The 20,235-nt window shown below is 39.5% G+C and overlaps 2 protein-coding genes across 2 annotated transcripts in view; both read left to right on the top strand.

The window, feature by feature from the left end:
• Window positions 1-127: 127 nt before the first annotated feature.
• eaf1 (ELL associated factor 1) lies at window positions 128-15,983 on the top strand. The gene is made up of 6 exons (XM_059945371.1): window positions 128-266; window positions 1,818-1,912; window positions 6,905-7,041; window positions 10,632-10,798; window positions 12,857-13,120; window positions 15,069-15,983. The coding sequence occupies exons 1-6, from the start codon at window positions 164-166 to the stop codon at window positions 15,113-15,115; spliced, it is 813 nt and encodes a 270-aa protein (XP_059801354.1). The 5' UTR covers window positions 128-163; the 3' UTR covers window positions 15,116-15,983.
• A 3,493-nt stretch (window positions 15,984-19,476) lies between these two features.
• Window positions 19,477-20,235, top strand: part of mturn (maturin, neural progenitor differentiation regulator homolog (Xenopus)) — a 37,388-nt gene continuing 36,629 nt past the window's right edge. The window contains exon 1 of the mRNA XM_059945369.1: window positions 19,477-19,829. Within this exon, the coding sequence (XP_059801352.1) occupies window positions 19,668-19,829 (162 nt within the window). The 5' untranslated portion in view covers window positions 19,477-19,667. The remainder of the gene's footprint in view (window positions 19,830-20,235) is intronic.

Raw genomic sequence — 20,235 nt, 5'->3', positions numbered from 1 at the left:
GTGGCGAGAGCGGCCCGTGACGCGAGTTGGACATGTTTACGTTCTGAGTTTAACGGCCACGACTGCAGCCCGTGACCCGGCGGTCGCTATCCCTTCCCCCCCACCCAACTCCGCCGGCCTTTCCGTCTAGAAGCCCGGTGGTTGATGACTGAGCAGTTCGGCAATGAATGGCACCGCACAGCCGGCGCTGGGCAAGGAGGAGCATGTGCTGAAACTGGGCGAGAGCTTCGAGAAACGGCCTAAAAGCTCGTTCCACACCATCCGCTGTGAGTGTGCAACCTGCACCACGCTGGAAATCTGAAGCAGCAGAGGGAAATGCTGGAAAACAAACACTCGGCAGGCTTGGGCCACCACGGGGATAGTGAGAATCCCCGTGACCAAGCCGAACCGAAGACGGGGTCTAACGGTGGTTCCGTGACCGCGGATGGAAGCGCTGCTCTGCCCATCACGCCTCCCCCCGGCCAGTCCGAGCGCAACCGGGCCCGGTGTTCTGACAGAAACAGGTTGCACACCTTATCTGTTCTGTGGAGCAGCAAACGATTGTCCCCCTGCAAATGCTGCCTGGCCTGCTGAGTGTTTCCGACATTTTCTGCTTAACTTGAGATTTCCAGTATCTGCAGTTTTCTGAAATTTCAGTTTAGACGGTTAAGACGGTATGCGTGTATGTGTGTGTAGTGGCTTTTGATTTAATGCTTTTCCAGAATACTGAACATGCACTGGTGTGATAAATATTTGAGAGGGATATACCACCAAATGGTAATGATACGATTCAGGAACTTACTTTCCTGTATTTTTAGTTTTCCCTCATTGCAATTATTTATGTTCAAATGTGAGCATTTCCTTCTGACTGATTATTCAACGGGGGTTTCTGTGAGTGAGCAATGATGGTATTGCAAGAATTAAGAATAGTCAGCAAGTCAGGCAACATCTTTGAAAAAAGAATCAAGTATTGTCTATGCTTGTAATTTTATCTATCCAAAAACAGAATCTGAGTCAGGCTTGTTATCACTGACACATGTCGGTGGCATATAGCATTACTGTAAGTTACAATGAAACAAGTTCAAAAGAGAAATAGTGATGTTGAGTTCATGGACCATTCTGAAATCTGCTAGGGAGAGGAAGCTGTTCTTAAAACATTGAGTGTGAGTCTTCAGGCTCCTGTATCTTCTCCCCAATGGTATTAATGAGAAGAAGGCATGTCCCAGATGGTGATGGGCATTGCCATTTAAAGGAGTCCTCAATAGTGGGGAGGATTGTACCCATGATTAACTGGCTGAGCTGGCAACCCTCTGCACATCTTTCAATCCTGTGCATTGGAGACTCCATACCAGAGTGTAATGCAGTCAATTGAAATGCTGTCCTCTATACATCTGCTGGAATTTGCTAGAGTTTTTGCTGATGTACCAAACCTCCTCAAACTCTTAAAGAAGTATTGCTACTGGTGTGCCTTCTTTGTGATTGCATCAATATGTTGGGCCAGGATTGATTCTCTGAGATATTGACAGTTTACTTACAAAAATCCACATCCTTAACAACTCTAGTGACATGAAGTGGATTCATTAGTTCAAATGACCTGTTGCAAGGATACCTAAAAGTACTAATTTAGACTTTTATTCAGTATTATATTGTCTTAAACACATTGCAATAACTTCTGTAGGATCTTAAACAGAAGTGCAATTAAGTTACCTGGGGCAAGTTTCCTTATCAATCTTTCTCAAGAAAAAAAGCATACAAATTTAAAAAAAACAATCAGCTGAAAATCAAAGGACAGAATTTTCTATTTTGTCAATTAATCTGTCTTATCTGCTTGCTTTCAGATGATTTTAAACCAGCATCCATTGACACCACTTGTGAGGGTGAGCTACAAGTTGGAAAAGGTGACCAAGTCACCATAACTTTGCCGCACATCCCAGTAAGTTTGCAATCTTTCTTTTAAAAGTTAAAACCAAAACTTTAAAGAGTAATGCAATATTTTTCTTAAATACTTCTGTGCAAAGGGCATTCGATGATTTGAGTGATAGTTTATGAATGACAATGCATACTAAATTGCTTATTAATTTTAAATATTTAATGAATTTATGTTTATATATAACAAAATATTTTAGAAAATGTAGTTAAGCGAGGTAGTAGAATTAAGTGACAGATGAACCACCACCTTATTAAATTACATTATAATTTTAAGGAGTTAAATGACCTATTTTTGTTCCTGGTTTTCAATTTGTGAAACCAAGTTGTTTCTTCTTCATGTGTGCCATTTTCTGCAAACCCTCTGTCTAAATTCAAATAATTCTTTTTTTTTCATTAATTCACCAACCTCCTGCTCTGTCTGTAATATAGCTTCCACTAGGGTTGATTTGAGTCAGGATGTTTGAGAGAAATACGGCTGCTCATGATAGTTCTCAAATATCATGAGGAGATGCCTACCAAGAATTAAAAAAGAAATTTGGAAAGGTCAAGAAAATACTTTGGACCTGTATTCCTGTGGTATTCCTGTATTGATCGATCTTCTTTTCATTTAAGATTCTGGTAATTCAATTTTAACCAAACCTTCAAATACCTTTCTTAAGATTAACTGTGATGGACTTTAGGATATTTTTCTGTTGCAAGTGTCAAGTAAATGCAACTGTATATTAAAAAGAAAATGTAGGAGTAGGGACATAGAAATAATGAGCAAACCCTTGTTAAGGAGATGGTTTTTAAACAATGAGGATTCAACAAACACCAGGGACAGAAATGACAAAGAATGACTTCATTGGGGCAGTGTGTAGATGTGAGAATTCTGCAGAGTTTGGAATTGTGAAGAATAAAATTTACTAAGTATCTGGAATAGTTGTGTGGGTGGGATTAACACTTTCTCGGCAGTGGTGGGTGGGGAGGGAGAATGCAAATGTTTGAATAGACAATATTGAAGGAATTGAACTATATGGATACAGTGGATGAATGGTTTGAAACTTATCTAGTCACTAAGCAGGGACGCAGAGAAATGGTAGTTTTAGAAGTCAATTAAATTCTCCAGTTTGTATGATATTCAATTGTAGAGTTTTTAACAATGAACAAATGACCTGGCAGCACTGATATGGGCATGGAGTTACCTTTTGTAGCCATGTTAAAGAGCTGGGTTTCAAAAATACATAAAATGATAATGAATAAATTCTTCTCAGGCTTCCTGCTGGATATAGGTATCGATTATAACTGACGTTTTGATGACAACTCTTCCATTTCTTCGGGGGTGATGCCTGGGTATGTCTAGGCCGATGGTATTTATACCACGTAGTCCCTCCCTCCTGATTGATTGGTCCTCATCCAATCAGGTTTCCGCTCTCCCACCTTGTTTACAATTAAATTCCAGTTCTTACTTGGAGCGAGACCTTTGTCTTTGTTTTATTTTAATGGTTTCCTTTACCAGACAGTCCCAAAAGACATTAGTGCAGCATATTAGTTTTCTGCCATTGAAGTCAATCCTAGGGCCATTGTGAATGCAGTGTTCTGCTACCAACAATTTCCCCAGGTAACCCAAACTGATGTACCTCTTTTACTCCTTGATGTGGGTTTCCACTGTTTGTCCCGTCTGGTCAATATATGCTGCTCCGCATTCACAGGGAATCCTGTAAGCACCTGCTGACCTGCGGTCCAGGTCATCTTTGACCCACATGAGCTGTGAACTGAGCTTCCTTATGGGTTTGTGGATTGCATTATTCCAGTATTTCTTCAGGATCCTGGCAATCCTTCCAGAAACCCTGGCAATATAGGAAAGAAAGGTGGAAGCGATGGATTCATCCTCGTTGTTAGGTCTCCTGGTTTTTCTGTCAGCCCTTTTGAGGGCCCATTTGATTTCCTTCACCTTGTAGCCATTCTGTAGGAATGTTGTGCGATATCTTATTTCCTCGTGGACCTTATTTCCAGGTCCAAAATAGTTTTTGCATTGTTACTCAAAGTAGAAAGAACTATTCTACATTGGGAGGGGTGATGGTGGCCGTTACTGTTGAAGTATAAGCCTGTCTGATTGGATTTCCAGTAGACCCCATGACCAAGGCTACCGTCCGATTTTTGTCATATTAGAATGTCCAGGAACGGGAGGCAACCATTCTTCTCCATCTCTGTCATGAATAGAGTTTGGGTGTATATTGTTCAGATGGTAGCGTAGCCGTTGGAGTGTCTGGAGTCCATGAGGCCACACTACGAAGGTGTCATTGACGTATTTAAAGAAGAATTTGGGATATAAGGGCAATGAACTCAGCCCTTTCCTCAAAGTCCTTCATGTAGAAATTAGCAATAACCAGTGACAAGGGTGATCCCATGGCCACTCTGTCCTTTTGTTCATAGTAGTTCCCCTTATAGAGGGCGTACATCAATGTAAGGGTGTGTTCAAAAAGGTCAATGGTACCCTTATCAAACCTTGACTGCAGGAAGAAGGTTTTGCTGTAAATGAGAACTGGAATTCGATTGTAAACAAGGTGGGAGAGCAGAAACCTGATTGGATGAGGACTAACTAATAAGGAGGGACTGATAAATACCACCAGCCTAGACATACCCAGGCATCATCCCTGAAGAAGAGGCAAGAGTTTGTCATTGAAACGTCAGTTATAATCGATATCTGTACCTGGCTGGAAGCCTGAGAAGAGCATGTTGCTCATTTATGCAGGGAAAGAACTAGGTAGTTTTTCCGATGAAAATGAGCTCTAAAAGTGGTTGTGGAAAGGAAAATAGCATTTATCATTAATGTGGTGTTTTTCTTGAGTCTGGAGACATGGTAGAGCATTTTGAAGCCAATTAAATATTTTCTGAAGTGTTGTTATTACAGTTAAGAATTGTTCAGATTGCATATACAACACTGTTCTACACAAAAAAAAATAAAAGGCTAGGTAATTTGTTTTTAGCTGCATTGAGGAATTTACATTGGCTAGGCCACTTGGGAGAACTTCACTGCTGTTTGGACATATCATCTATAAGGGTAAATGCCTCATTCAAAAGATGTATCCTAAATGTCCTGCATTACAATTTGGCTTAGATTGCATGCCCCAACCAATGTACTTTTTTATGTTGCAATAGGTAATAGATAAAGTGAGTGGAATGGGTTTGGGCCATGCTGTTCTTCCAGCTAGAATTGGATCTGACTGTTGAATCCTTAGATTACATGTGTTTAATGTTATTTTCCTTGCAGTTTAACAATTAATTATCTGTTTGTATTTTAAGTATTTCTTGTATGTATATGCAAGTTTAATATGCCTCTAGTGGCTATACAAAGTACACTTCTGGAAAGCTCCGGAAGTGTCTTTGTTCTGCATTAAATTAATAAGTTCTTTCTCATTGATTAACTTGGTATTGCAGTATTCAAATAAGTATTTTCTAATTAGTTGTCTCTTATCTATAAATTTGAATGGATTTTTTTTAATCTCTGTGGTATAAAAATAGCTGTTCTGTGCTAGGTGCCATCTTTGTTCCTTTGACTCTCTTTGCTTAGTAGTCCCATATTACTACCTGTTCGGCTTTCCTCTATTCTATTAACTCTTGATTGCAAATCAACAAGTTTTGTGCCTCTTTCCTAATTTTTGAACGAACCTTGGATTCAAACATCAGAATCTTCATAAACAGCCTTGCCTCATTAGTAATGGTAGATTTGCATTAATTTCAATATGTTATGGGAATATCATAAGAAATTAAATTCAGTATAATTCTTACAATCAAAACAGAACAAGATTATCGTATATACAGTATAATTTCTTGATTCTCATAGTACTATAGACCAAGTTAAGGGGTCTACAGGGGAAGTTTTATTTGAAAACTACCGAAGCAGTTACTTAATATTGAAAGCATCTAATCTGCTGGCTGAAGAGATGTTTTTTTTGTAGGAACAGAGAAAGTTGTTTAACTTTTGCTTAGTACAGCACAATGAAAAAACAGTGGAAGTGTCTCTTGAGCCTCAACACCTCATGCAGGCTATCACCAGCATGAGAAAATAATAGACAGAATTGGGAGAAAAGGAATATTTATGTATCACTGCTTTAGGAATTTTTGATCATGTTTGCCAGTTCTGTTTATTTCAATCTGGCTACTTATAATTTTTTTGTATAAAAAACAAAATTGGTGGAAGTAACTTAGCAGGCTAGACAGCATCTGCAGAGAGAGTGTTAACATGTAGATTTAAGGCATTTCATTAGAAATGCAAAATTAGAAATAAAACTATCTTTAAGGGCACAGATTAAAGGGGGAAGATATGAAGGAAGCAAAAGGTAATGTCTATCAATATGGAGAGACTGGTAAAGATGAGTGAATTAAAATATTTTTGATAGTGTTATACATAGGAGATGAATGGAATTTAATGTTGATAGAAGAGAACAGTGGAAGGGGTTAACAACTGAAGGAAATGAGGTAGAAGGTTGGAATTTTCATTGTTTAGTAACCCAATATTATGGTATTAACTACTATTTCAGATAATTGTAATGTGTTTTGCTTTTGAAATTGCATACCTGCACTGCCACTTTACATTAATGACTGAAAGATTTCTTACAGTCATTAATGCACAATCTCATGTAATATTTAATTATAATACTGTGTCTGAAAAATATGCAAAATATGCATCAATGTAGTCTACTTTTGAAATGGTTATAACTTGATTTTATAAATTATATTTCTTGGCTTTTTAATGGGAACTGGTTGATTTAGCATATGAGTACGTAACTCATTCATAAAAGTAGCTTCAATAGTAAGTACTTGTGCTCGTCAACTTTTATCATACAAAGTTTGTACTTGAATGTGCCTTTTTTCATGTAACACACTTGTGTAATGGAGATGTTTCATGGACTTTGTTGCAGTCACATAAAATGTTTAGAGTTACTATCAGTATTGATTAATTAATGAATGAATTCTTTCTAACATTTGCAGTAATATACTTTTTGGTCACCAGGGCTCTACTCCACCAATGACTGTGTTCAAAGGTAACAAAAGGCCGTATCAGAAGGATTGTGTACTTATCATTAACCATGACACTGGAGAGTTTGTGCTTGAAAAGCTCAGTAGCAGTATCCAGGTGAAGAAAACTAGGTAAGAACACAAAGCTATTTCTTCAGTTGAATCTGTCACTATACACTCAGTTTTGTGTGTGATTAATTGTTGCACAGCTTCTCTACAGTTATGGATAGTGTTGGTTATTCTGTACCTTTTGGATTTACATTCAGAATTAGATTTATTTATCACTGACTTGTGAAATTGTGGAATGTGTTGTTTTGAAATCATGAAATATATATATAAATAAATTATAAATATGTTTATTTGGATACCCAGGAGTTCAAGGACATTGGATTAGTACAGAAATGTGTATGTGCTGGAGTAAAAATCTGAAATCATATTGAATGGTGGATCCATGAGTAGCTGAATATGCCACAGTTGTCACTGACTTCATTAAGACCTGTGTGGATGAGCATGTGCCTACAAGAACATACCGTACATACCCGAACGAAAAGCCATGCATGAACCAGGGGATTCACAGTCTGCTGAGGGCTAGATCTGTGGCATTTAGATCTGGTGATTCAGGACTATACAAGAAGGCCAGGTACAGGTTATGGAGAGCTACCTCAAAAGCCAAAGAATAATTCTGATTGAGATTAGAGGTGGAATTGGATGTGCATCAACTCTGGCAGGGTTTGCGGGCCATTACTTCCTACAAAGCAAAACTTAACTTCATGCATGACAGTGATGCTTCACTTCCAGATGCCTTTCATGCCCACTTTGAAAGGGAGAATAAAACTCTGTGTATGAAGATCCCTGCAACATCCAGTGACCCTTTGATCTCTGTCTTGGAGGTTGACGTCAAAATGTCTTTCAAGAGAGTGAACTTTTACAAGTTGGCAGGCCCTAATGCTAATGGTGTACCTGATAGGGCTCTGAAAATCTGTGCCAACCAACTGGCAGGTGTATTCAAAAGCATTTTCAATCTCTGTTATAGTCAGAAGTTCTCATCTGCTTCAAAAGAACAACAATCATACCTGAACCCAAGATGAGCAGGGTGAGTTGGTTTAATGACTATTATCCAGTACCACATACACCTACCATGATGAAGTGGTTTGAGAGGTTGTTTGTAGCTAGAATCAACTGCTCCATAAGCAGTGACCTGTACCCACTGCAATTTGCCTAATGCCACATGTGATCTCATTGGCTCTTCACGTGACCTTGGATCACCTGGATAATACTAATACTTCAGGCCGCTATTCATTGACTACAACTCAGTGTTTAACACAATTGTTCCTACAGTTCTGATTAAAAAGCTCCAAAGCCTGTGCCTCTGTACTTCCCTCTCCAACTGGATCCTCGACAAACTCATTGGAAGACTACTCTGTGCAGATCAGAAATAACATCTCCACTTTCCAGATAATCAACTCTTTCGCACCTCATGGATGTGTGCTTAGCCCACTGCTCTACTCTGTATGCCCACAGCTCAAATGCCATCTATAAATTTGTTGATGACACAACTATTATTGGCAAAATTTCAGATGGTGGTGAGAAGGTGTACTGAGCAAGATAGATCAGCTGGTTGAATGGTGCTGCACCAACAATCTTGCACTCAATGTAAGTAAGACCAAAGAATTGACTGGGGACTTCAGAAAGGGTAAGATGAGGGTACACACACCAGTCCTTTTCAAGGGATCAGTAGTGGAAAGAGTGAGCAGTTTCAAGATCCTGCGTGCCAGCATTTCTAAGGATCTATCTTGGGCCCAGCATATTGATGCAGTTACAAGATAGCATGACAGCTGCTCTATTCATTAGGAGTTTGAGGGGATTTGCTATGTCATCTAAGACACTTGGAAATTTCTACATATGTTCTGTGAAGAGCATTCTAAGTGGCTGCACCACTGTCTGGTATGGGGAGGGGTGCACTGCACAGGATTGAAGTAAGCTGCAGAAAGTTGTAAACTCAGTCAGCCCCATCATGGACACCAGCTTCCCCAGCATCTCAGGGAGCAATGCCTCAAAAAGGTGGCATCCATCATTAAGGACCTCATCACCCAGGACACTGCCTCTTCTCAATGCTACCATCAGGAAGGATGTGCAGGAACCTGAAGGCACACACTCAATGATTCAGGAACAACTTCTTCCCTCTGCCATCAGATTTCTGAATGGACATTGAACCCATGAACAGTACCTCAGTACTATTTTTTTTCTTGTGTTATTTGACTTAAGAAAATACTGCATCACTGCCTGGTATGGGAACTGTACTTCTCTCAATCACAGGACTCTGCAGAGAGTGGTGTGGACAGCCCAGCACATCTGTAGATGTGAACTTCCCACTATTCAGGACATTTGCAAAGACAGGTGTGTAAAAAGGGCCCGAAGGATCATTGGGGACCCGAGTCACCCTAATCGCAAACTGTTCCAGCTGCTACCATCCGGGAAACGGTACCACAGCATAAAAACCAGGACCAACAGGCTCCAGGACAGCTTCTTCCACCAGGCCATCAGACTGATTAATTCATGCTGATAAACACTTGTATTTCTATGTTATATTGACTGTCCTGTTGTACATATTATTTATTACAAATTTCTATAAATTGCACATTGCACATTTATACGGAGACATAACGTAAAGATTTTTACTCTTCATGTATATATGAAGGATGTAAATAATAAAGTCAATTCACCACAACAACAAATTTCACGACATTAAACCTGGTTGTGATTCTGAATGGCCTAATCCAGCTTCTATTTCCTATGTTCTTCTTCTGTCCTCTCCATTTTTGAAGCTTGCAAGCACACTGTACTGAATGGCTACGTCCTAAAATATAACTGTAATCATTCATTAAAATACTTGTTTTCTTGAAGTCTGTATTTATAAAGAAAATTTTGGGTACCTAGCAGATTACATACCTGATATCAGACGATAATGAAAAACAGTTAATATTTACCAGCCAGTTCAATAACCGATCTGCACTCACCTACTAAAAGGAAAATTCTGATTTTTTTTTAAAGGCCAGGTTAGTGTGAGAAAACTCAGGAAATTTAGTAAACTATATTGTTGTGAGTTTTTTTGCTAATGTAACATTTAAGATATTTTTGAAGTCAAAACAGTTGAACTGAATTTTAACTCCGGCCCTTGAGACAGGGTTCAGTGGTCTGGCATTGCAGTAAGTTTTTCATGTATTTTTTATTATTATCTGACTGGTCACTTGAATTGTGATTATGCATTTCTTAAGACTTCTGCAATATGTGAGCACTGGCTGAAGCTATTATCGGTCTTATTTATAAATAACTCTCAATTTCCACATTCCCCAACCCCAGGGCTAAGTAGGCTTTTGATGCAGGGTGCATAAATTTTGACAAAATGAAAGGCAGTTAGGGAATAGTGACACCCGTGGAATTCTTAGACTCCTGTTCCTCCCTCTGTCTTTCAGCAGAGTCAATGCCTTCAAGATGTAAGAAAAAGAGTAAATGTAAGTAGAGAGTAGGAGAATTTTATCTGGTGTATAAGCTCTCAGTTCTGGAAGGAATAAAAAAATAAACAGGTGCTTCTACTAATTTCTACTAAAATCTTACACAAAAACTTGATTGACCTGTCTTCAAATATTTTTGAGATCTTATTCTAAAGGTATTTTTTTTTACTGTTGTGAAGTGATTGATATTTTTTAATTATTTTTTTACAGAGCTGAAGGGAGCAGTAAAATCCAGGCTCAATTGGAATCACAGGCAGTGAGAAGATCTCAGCCTTCATCGCAGTTTAGAGCACCAAATAAGCCATGTACTGGACCAAAAACATCTCCCTCAAAGGACAACCCATCACCTGAACCACAGCTTGATGACATAAAAAGAGGTAAGCAAATAAATGTCTGTGTGGAAAGGAACAATTGATGCAAAACACCTTTCATCACTTTACATACATATATATTGCCTATAAAAAGTATTTAACCCCACCCCCTTTAGAATTTTTCATGTTTTATTGTTCACAACATTGAATCAGAGTGGATTTAATTTGGCTTTTTTGACACTGATGAACAGAAAACAAGCTTGTGTCAAAGTGAAAACAGATCTCTACAAAGTGATTTAATTACAAATATAAAACACAAAATAATTGATTGCACAAGTATTCACACTCTTCAAGTCAGTATTTAGTAGTAGATTTACCTTGGCAGCAATTATAGCCTTGAGTCTGTGTGGATAGGTCTCTATCAGCTTTGTGCATCTCCGTGGCCTCCGTCGGTCGTGGTCAGCCATGGGTTCTGTGCCTCTGGTAGTCACCGGGAGTAGCTTTTCCAGGGTGCAAGCCAGGGCAGAGTTGATATGGAGAACCTTCTGTTGCCCATGCAGTGGGACCCCCCCCCCCCCCCCCCCCATGCTGATGACAGGTCCACAGGAACGACGGAAGTCGATACGGTTTGGTGCCAGCAGCATCACAGGAGTTGCCGTGCCAATGCTGGGTACAGCAGTCAGCTGTCTTTGGGACTCCGACTCCGGATTTTTCCTCAGGGTTTACTCCCAAAGCCTTTCCCATGAGCGGGTATAGCCATAAGGCAGCGGAGGTTTGAAATCGGAGTTTTCCCTCTCCTAGATGAGCTACCATCCATGGTTAACAAGCCCCATCTGCCCGGAGTAACTGGTTTTAAGGCACCAGTGGTCCGCCTTTGCCCCTTCCCCTGTCAGTGAGAACCGCTCCGCCGGGCAAAAGAACTATGCCACACATGAAGGCCAGGAGTTGGACTTGGTTGTCAGAGGCTGTTTGAGATGCACATCATGAGGAGTATTTGTTTAGCAGTGGGAGCTCGTCCCTACTCCCACCCTTCAGCTATGACTACCCTTGGAGTATCTGAACACTGTTATTTTTCCTATTCTTTATAAAAAAACTGCTCAACCTCTGGCAGATTGCATGAGGATTGTGAGTGAACAGTCTTCATTGTTTGTGGTGATAGATTATTGCAATTTACTACAGAAAATTGTTATTAATAAAGCATTTAGTGGTATTTCTGTTCTTTAGCTAGCTTTTTAATCCTGTTTACAAATGATCTCATAACACAATTTCCTAACACAAGAAAAGGAATAGCTTTTTTCTGTTCATGAAACCTGACTAACCATTCAATTAGTCCATGATTGTTTTGCATCTCATTTACCCACGTTGGTTCCATATTACTTAGTACCACAGTCCTATAAAAAGCTGCCCAATGTTATTTTTGAATAATCTTCATTATGTTATTATTCTGAATGCACTTACTTTTTCTTAATACCTCTATCCAGCATCTGGGATTTGACAAGTAGATAATTTCCCTAACTAAATACTGGGAAGGCTGAAACTATTTACTTTGATCCCTGTCAAAAATTGCAATTCCTAGCCACAAGTCTCAAACATTTCTTTGGGAGCTGACTGATGATGGAACTGGACAATTGGTGTTCAGGTGTTATATTTGAGTCAACTTTAAGTTTCGGAATATATATTTGTTCCACCACTAAGATCACTGCTGTATTTATGCTTCAGATCATGTGCTGATCATTGTTGGACATCCAGTCTTATTTTACTCTCTACAACTTGCCATCCAAATCTCAGTAGCTATGTGTTCTAACTCACTTCTTCCTCCATCAATGCTATTTTGCTGTATGCACTACACTTACTCCCAAGTTAACTTACTCATCAATTTAAAATTTTTACTTTCAAATGCCTCCATAGTGTAATGTTTCCCCATAGCTTGAGCCCTACAACTCTTTAGTTCTGGTACTTTTAGGTTTCCTAAATTGTTCTGTTATAAGGCGCATAGATTTTGCAGTCTTGCCTTCCACTGCAAAATCCCAAATTCTGTATTCACAACATAGATTTTTAAAAATTTTATTTTTTTTCCTATTGATGTGGCTTAACAAAGCACCTGTTTTTTTTTAATCCATCCAGAACTGAGAGCTGAAGTTGATATAATCGAACAGATGAGTAGCAGCAGTAGTTCCTCAGAATCTGGAAGCTCATCTGGCAGTGATGACAGCTCTAGTAGTGATGTGGAAAATGAAGCTCGCCCATCTACACTGCCACAGCTACAAACACATCAACAATCCCATTCCCAATCTCATCAGCAACAGCAGCCACAGAATTACAGTAACAGAATTGCTTCTACAAATGGTACCAGCAGACCAGGAAGCAATCAGCTTATGACCACACTGAGTAAGTATACAGTACTCAACTACATCTGTTATTAATCGCAGCTACCTGTTTTACTTTATGATTTTCTTTTCTAATATGTTTGCTTTAAATCCAAAGTGCTAAATTAGTCAATACCAAGCCATAGTTTTTGAAGACCGTCCAACCACTTTGTCCCTCGGCTGCTCTGCCATTCTGTTATGATCATGCCTGATCTATCTTCAGTCTTAATGGGCATACCTGTAGTGACCCCATGTAGACTTCATCTCCCCACTTTTTTTTAAAAACCCCTTAAGCTACCTGTAATAATATAGCCTCCACAACTCTTTAGTATTGAATTTCAGAGATTCACTATTCTTTAGAAGAAATCCTCAAGCATCTCAGTTATAAATGTTTCTTCTCTTTTGAAACTGTCCCTTCTCCCACTATTGGAGATGTCATGCCCTTTTAGGGGCTTGTATTTGGATAAGATCACCTGTCATTATGCTAAACTCCAAAAAGAAATTACTGATCTAATGTTTTGAAAAGCCAGCCCTGTAATCTCAGGTATTGGCCTCAATTAATAGTATAACCTTATTTAAATGAAAGGACTAAATTGCCAGATGCAGCATCATGAACAACTTGTACGATTTAACAAAATATATTTAAACTACAAGGGCTTCAGCTGACCTTGATTTTTTTTAAAAAGTTTTTTTAATCACCATTATCGTTACAAATTTTTTGATACCTTTTACATGAAGTGAATGAGGAAAACAGGTAAACAGAAGAGATTCTGCAGAAGCTGGAAATTCTGAGCAGCATACGCAAAATGCTGGAGGAACTCAACGTCAGACAGCATCTCTGGATGAGAATAGTCAGTGTTTTGGGCTGAGACCCTTGATCGGGACTGGAGAGGAAGGGGACAGAAGCCAAAATATCAGTGTTGGGGTGGGGAGGAGTACAAGCTAGCAGTTGATAGATGAAATCAGGTGAGGTGGAAGTGGAAGATGGGTGAGGGAGATGGCATTAAGTTAAAAAGCCCGGAGGTGATTTGTGGAAGAGGTAAAGGGCTGAAGAAGTAGGAATCTGATAGAGTACCATGGAAGAAAGGGAGGGAGGAGAGACACCAGATGGAGGTGAGGGGAAGAGAATTGGTGAGAGGGGAACCAGAATGGGGAATTTAAAATTAAAAAAAAATTTGGGGAGAGAAGTTACTGTATGTTAGAGAACTCAGCTTTCATGCCATCAGGTTGGAGGCTACCCAGATGGAAATGAATTATTGCTCTTCCAACCTGAGTGTGGCCTTATTCTGGCAGTAGAGGAGGCCATGGGCTGACATGTTGGAATGGGAATGAGAAATTTAATTGAAACAAGTAACCACTGGAAAATCCAGCAGATAGAGCAAAGGAGCTTGACAAAACAATCCCCAATCTACGTCGGGTCTCATTAATGTAGAAGAGGCTGCATTGGGAGTGCTAGATATAAAATATTGCTCTAAGAGATTTGCAGCTGGAATCTTGCCTCACCTCTAAGGAGTATTTGGGGCTCTGAGTGGTGGTGAGGAAGCAGATCTAGAGGAAGGTGTGGCACTTGTCACACTTGCAGGGATAAGTGCCAGGAGGGAGATCAGTGGGGAGGAACGAGCTGACAAGGGTAGCTCTTCCTCCTTGTAATACCTATTTTTTAAAAATCTCATAGAGGAAATAAGTGTTTTTGCCACCTCAGATTCCTCTTTCCTGACCCTAGCACTTTCTCTTACTTGTAATTTATTAATGGTTTTCAGGGCTTGTCTGGTCTTTGTACACCAAAATTGAGTAAACTGAAAATAGTTGGCTGGTCTTTTTATACAAGTGGAATTGGACTCTCACTTCTTGGGCACTTAGTCCACACAGAAGTTAATATTGTCCCAAGAGGAACAACTACAAAGTGAAAATAGATGTTAATAGTTGCAAAATGACAACCACTTGTTAATAACACAAATCTTTATTTTCAGGAAATGACTTACAATTGAGTGAATCTGGGAGTGACAGTGATGATTAAGGACTAAGGAAAATAGACCACCTACCTCCATACTGATCGAACAGGAGAAATGTGTTAATGCATTATTCGATTTTGTGTAATACATTTATTATGTGTCCTTACTGCAGTTTTAATATCAGATATGGGGTGATAAATGCAGTATATTTTCAAAAATGTATTTAATTGCTTTTTAAAAGTTAAGTTAGAGAGACATTAGTTTTACCTGTATATTTTGTCAAATATTCTAATTAATTTTCTGAAGTTGATCTTTTAAATGAACTAAATGGTAAACTTGCATTTTCAAAACTATCAAACAGAAATAGACTTTAATGCTTAATCATGCAACAAGGGTGATGTCCACCCTAATGTAATGTTTAGTTATACAATAAGTTTATACAAGTATATCATAACAGATATCACGCAGTGTAGAAATCCATTGGCAGAGTCACTGTCTACAAGTACCATGATGGATGTGAAGTTCATGATGTTTAATGGTGGGAACCACTAGTGGATTAAAAATAGTAATTTAAGAACCATGAATGGGCATTGACAACTCTAGAAATTAACAGCAACATTGTTTCCTATATCTTTGAATTTTGCTGGTGAAATAAATTGTTAGACTAGGTTTTAATTTCCAAAAGCAAAACATTTTGTATCATAAAAAAATTATGTGCTTGTTCCTTTAATGGAAGAATTTGTGTGAAGCTGGGTATTCTGACTGATCTCCCATATTGCAGTTTTAGCAGTTCGATGCACAACTGTAATTTGTTGACCTATTCAATCTGGGAAAAATGTTTCAAGCTACAATGATTTTTTTAAATATGTATTTAATCCATGATACCCTTCAACTTTGTATCTATGAAATATAAAAAGAAGCTTTACTACTTAAGCCTGATCCTATTCTCTCATTTTTCTGGTCACAAAAATTGCATATCATGGCTTGAGTGAGTGGGCTGGGGATCCCCTCCCAGAGCTTCATCATTAATTTTGCAGTTTAAATGCTCCATATACTTTTGTGAGATTTCTCACTGTTGTTTGCTGCAGCTTAAATTCAGGACCGGAGTATCTGTGATTAGTGACTGTGAAAGATCTTTCAAAATTTCCATTTGAAACAAATATAAAATCAATCCGCCATTGCATCAGTCTTCAATTGTTTTCAAATTCTAACAGTTGAATCCTTTGAATAAAAAGAGATTCTTGTATCCCAACAAGATGTTAGTAAATTTGGAAGCTATTTTATGTGCTCTGACAAGATTGGTGTGTAGTACCATAAACATATTAAATGCTTCAGTTCACCAAACAATGAAGCTTAGAATTAAATGTGAAATGATAGTAGATACATTAAGAATTTGTTATATCCTGCTAAATAATAAATGGAGAAGTAAAGTGATCAATTGAAACCACCCGATTTCTCCATAACATTAGATAGGTTGGAAGTAGAATTTTTTTTCTCCACTCACTTTTTTTGTTTATTTTTTTCCTCATTAAAATACTCCATTTGGTTGGTTGTTCGTCCATCGTCATTGATGAAGACCTCGACACCATTATGATGATGGTGTCGAGACTAGCGCTTGATTTGGATTTAAGTAAGGGAGAGTTGCGCAGCGTTGGCCTCACTCTCTTCCCAATTCCTATCTGGATCCAGTGGCAAGACGAGATGAGATGGCTGGGGATGGTACTAGTCACAGAGGATGACCAGGACATCTTCTGTGTCTTGTCATGCTCTACGCGTTCCACAACACTTGCAGAGACTGCCTTCTTAACCATTGGACCTTCCATTGGTCTTGTCCACTCAATCTGCTGGAGTCTGTCTTCATATGCTGGGATAGACAACTCCCTATCTCACCAAGGGTTTGAGACCCGTCAGCTACCCTCACCTGATTTAGCCGACTTGTCGAAGCCGTTGCCCGGGGTGTGGTTGCTGTCACATGTATACAGCTATGGGGAACCACAGGTGAGAGCTGAGTGCCAGGTGGAGACCAGAGGTGGAAAAACTGCCTGAAAAGAGTCTTTAAGGGTCTCAGCCCAAAACGTTGACAGTGCTTCTCCTTATAGATGCTGCCTGGCCTGCTGTGTTCCACCAGCATTTTGTGTGTGTTGTCTGAAAAGGATGTGACATGTTCCCCCACCAGAGGTGCTACCTGTCCCTGACACCCCAATATTCCATTTAGTGACTATTTTAAGGCTATTTGTGTTACAGCCTACTCTAGTTCTTTTATCCTTTATTTCACCTTTGTATGTTTTGTTCAATTACAGTTTTCTATAAGAAACAAATTCAACTACATTTAAAAAAATCTGAGAATCTTAATTTATAACTTCTCGAGGCTATCTAGACAGGGCTACCTGAGGAATCTGATTATCTTGTGTATTTGTAGTTCTGATAATATAAACCTGTACCAGTATCGTCACAGACCGATAAATTTAAACATTTGACCATATTAATCCCCAATTTGCTTATGTCATGCATGCTATAGGATTATTCCAATGTAACACACCTTAATCATATTGTTATTTTCATGCAAGTGAGCTTAGTAAAGCAGCTTGATTCTTCTGTGTTCTTTAGAAGTCTAGTATCTAAAATACTGTATTCTCACAATCCAAACCTGCCATATTAAATATGTTTTTGGTTTTGCCTAACAGATAGAGACTTATATGAAAAGCAAGAAATTTATAGATTTGAAATTTTAATATTACAGTGTTTCAGCACAAATGTCATGTTAATGAAATCTTGCAGCTCATGGTTCTAGGTTGGGTTGGGCAGGAAAGAAACTCCTGTTCACCATCTTTCTTTACTTAAAGTAACTTCACACTTTAAATACATATAAAGAAATGTTTATATAATATTGTCTTTCAAGTAATTTCTTAAACACAGTAAATGGCCTAATGCAGTGTCAAGTGCCCTATTTCTTGGCCTACTATTAACATATATACTGGATTTGCTTTCTAGTGTAAGATTGTTTTTAATGGAAATATACATATTTATTGTGCAATTTTACACTACTTGTAAATTGTGACTTGTGCTTTTTCCCCCATCCTTCTAAGTAGATGGAAAAGAATTATAATGATTATATGACGTATCCTGAACCAGCTGCATTTAGTTTGGTTTATCCTGAACCAAAAGCAATTTTTGTTGTCAATTGAATGCTTCACTGATTAAATTATAAGAGAATTAGGTTTCTATGGGACATAGGACACAACTGACAAATAGGCTACATTGGGTAATGACAAGAAATTCTGCAGAAATCTTGAGTTGGAGAAACTCATTAAGTGCAGGCAGCATTTATGGGGGAGGGGGGAAAGAGAATCAGGACTGAAAAGGAAGTCAGCACCTAATTTCTTATTTTGGATTCTGCTCCCTTCTGTTCTAGTCCTGAAGGGTTTTGGCTGAGTTCCATAAGATATAGGAGCAGAATTATGCCATCAAGTTTGCTCTGCCATTTCATCATGCTGATTTATTATCCTTCTCAACCCCATTCTCCTACCTTCTCCCTGTAACCATGGATGTTCTTGCAATCAAGATCCTTTCAACCTAGACTTTAAATATAGCCCATGACTTTGCTTCCACAATCATTGTCAGATTGGTGTATAGGGGGATGGGAAGAACTAGCATTAATTCCACCTATTCAGTTATGTTATGTAAAACAATGTGCAGGTTCATAAAGATGTCCATATTCAGAGTTCAGATTAGTTGAAGGATGTGGTCATTCCCATTAATCTGCCTTTGCCTGGGTGCATAACGAAAAAGATGTTCCCCTGAAGAAATGTGCTATGAAGAGTAAAGAAATGAATGTTGGTATAGTATTTGTTTCAATTACAAAAGGTCAACGTCTATTAATTTTGACGTTAAAGTGTATTTTCAAGTCCTACCCAGTTTGAACACTGGAGAAACTGTCTGTACTTGAAGGGGTGGTAAGCTTTTGAAAACAGGAACTCAAAAAGATCTTTCAATAGTGCAAGACTAGAAAACAGCATTTTATATGTATTCATTAAAGAGTATTTGTTTAACTGTTATAAAAACAACTTGGCAACTTAAATAATGGCTATTTAACAATTTAAATCCCACAAATTAACGGTAGGGATTACACTTCTACTCTTCCAGCTATTGAACCAACACTACTACTATTTTCGTTGCGTTATAGTGAGGAGTTGGAAACTATTTCACTGCCTATGGGATGTTGTAATTGCATAAGTTCATAATGTACACTATTAGAAATCGATAAATGTGCAACTAATAGATCGCCGGCAGAATCAAATCCCAGTATTAATTGAACAGGCTTTAAGGATGGAGCCCCCAGCTTGCAGGTTGCTCAGCGCCCTCGTGCTGCGGTCTTCGGGCTCGGGGAAGGAACGCGAGCGCCCGGGACTGGGGGGAGGGGGAAAGAAGGGGGAGGCAGTCGGCTGCAAGCCGTCGGAAAGGCGGAAGTGCGCCACAAGGCGAGCGACGAACCGCGAGAGAAATAAAACAAAAGCGCGGTGCGCTCCGTGGGCCGCGCTCCATTCCAGACTGATGCGGCGGGCGAGGTCGCGGCTGAGGTAACGGAGGACGCGCGCCCGCACCGGAGATCCGGCGGCCATGGAATTCCAGCAGTTCGTCGACATCGCGGACAAATGGTGCTACAACACCCCGTTCGAGCTCATCGCCACTGAAGAGGCCGAGAGCCGCCTGGATTTCTACGCGGATCCCGGCGTTTCTTTCTATGTCCTGTGCCCAGACAGCGACTTCAGGGATAATTTTGTGAGTTGGGCGGGTGCGGTCTGCTTGATCTCTTACATCGTGTTTCACCCGGGTGTTCCCGGTCAGGGTTAGCCGTGCTGCAGCCGCTTGCTGCGTCACGGCTGCCGGTTCCCGTGTTTACCGGGCCCTTTCATACTCACCCGATCCCCTTCCCTGCTGCTGTCACGTTAATGGCAAAAGCTCACCAAGGCAACCCCACCATTCACTCTTTCTCATTCCTGACCAAAATCTTTCCCTGGTTCATGGCAGGGGTCTCCGCCCCTCCCGAACCGTGCCCCCAAATCCCAAAATGTGCTTCTCCAGGAGGCGCTCGACGTCCTCGTTTCTGGGTAATGCTGCAAAACAAAGACCAAGCAGCGGACCTTGCCGCATGCTTCTTGTCACTTCATGATTCTGCTTACTAAAT

The sequence above is a fragment of the Hypanus sabinus genome, chromosome 20 (assembly GCF_030144855.1).
Source record: "Hypanus sabinus isolate sHypSab1 chromosome 20, sHypSab1.hap1, whole genome shotgun sequence".
NCBI lineage: Eukaryota > Metazoa > Chordata > Chondrichthyes > Myliobatiformes > Dasyatidae > Hypanus > Hypanus sabinus.
This window is presented reverse-complemented; position numbering and strand designations above follow the sequence as displayed.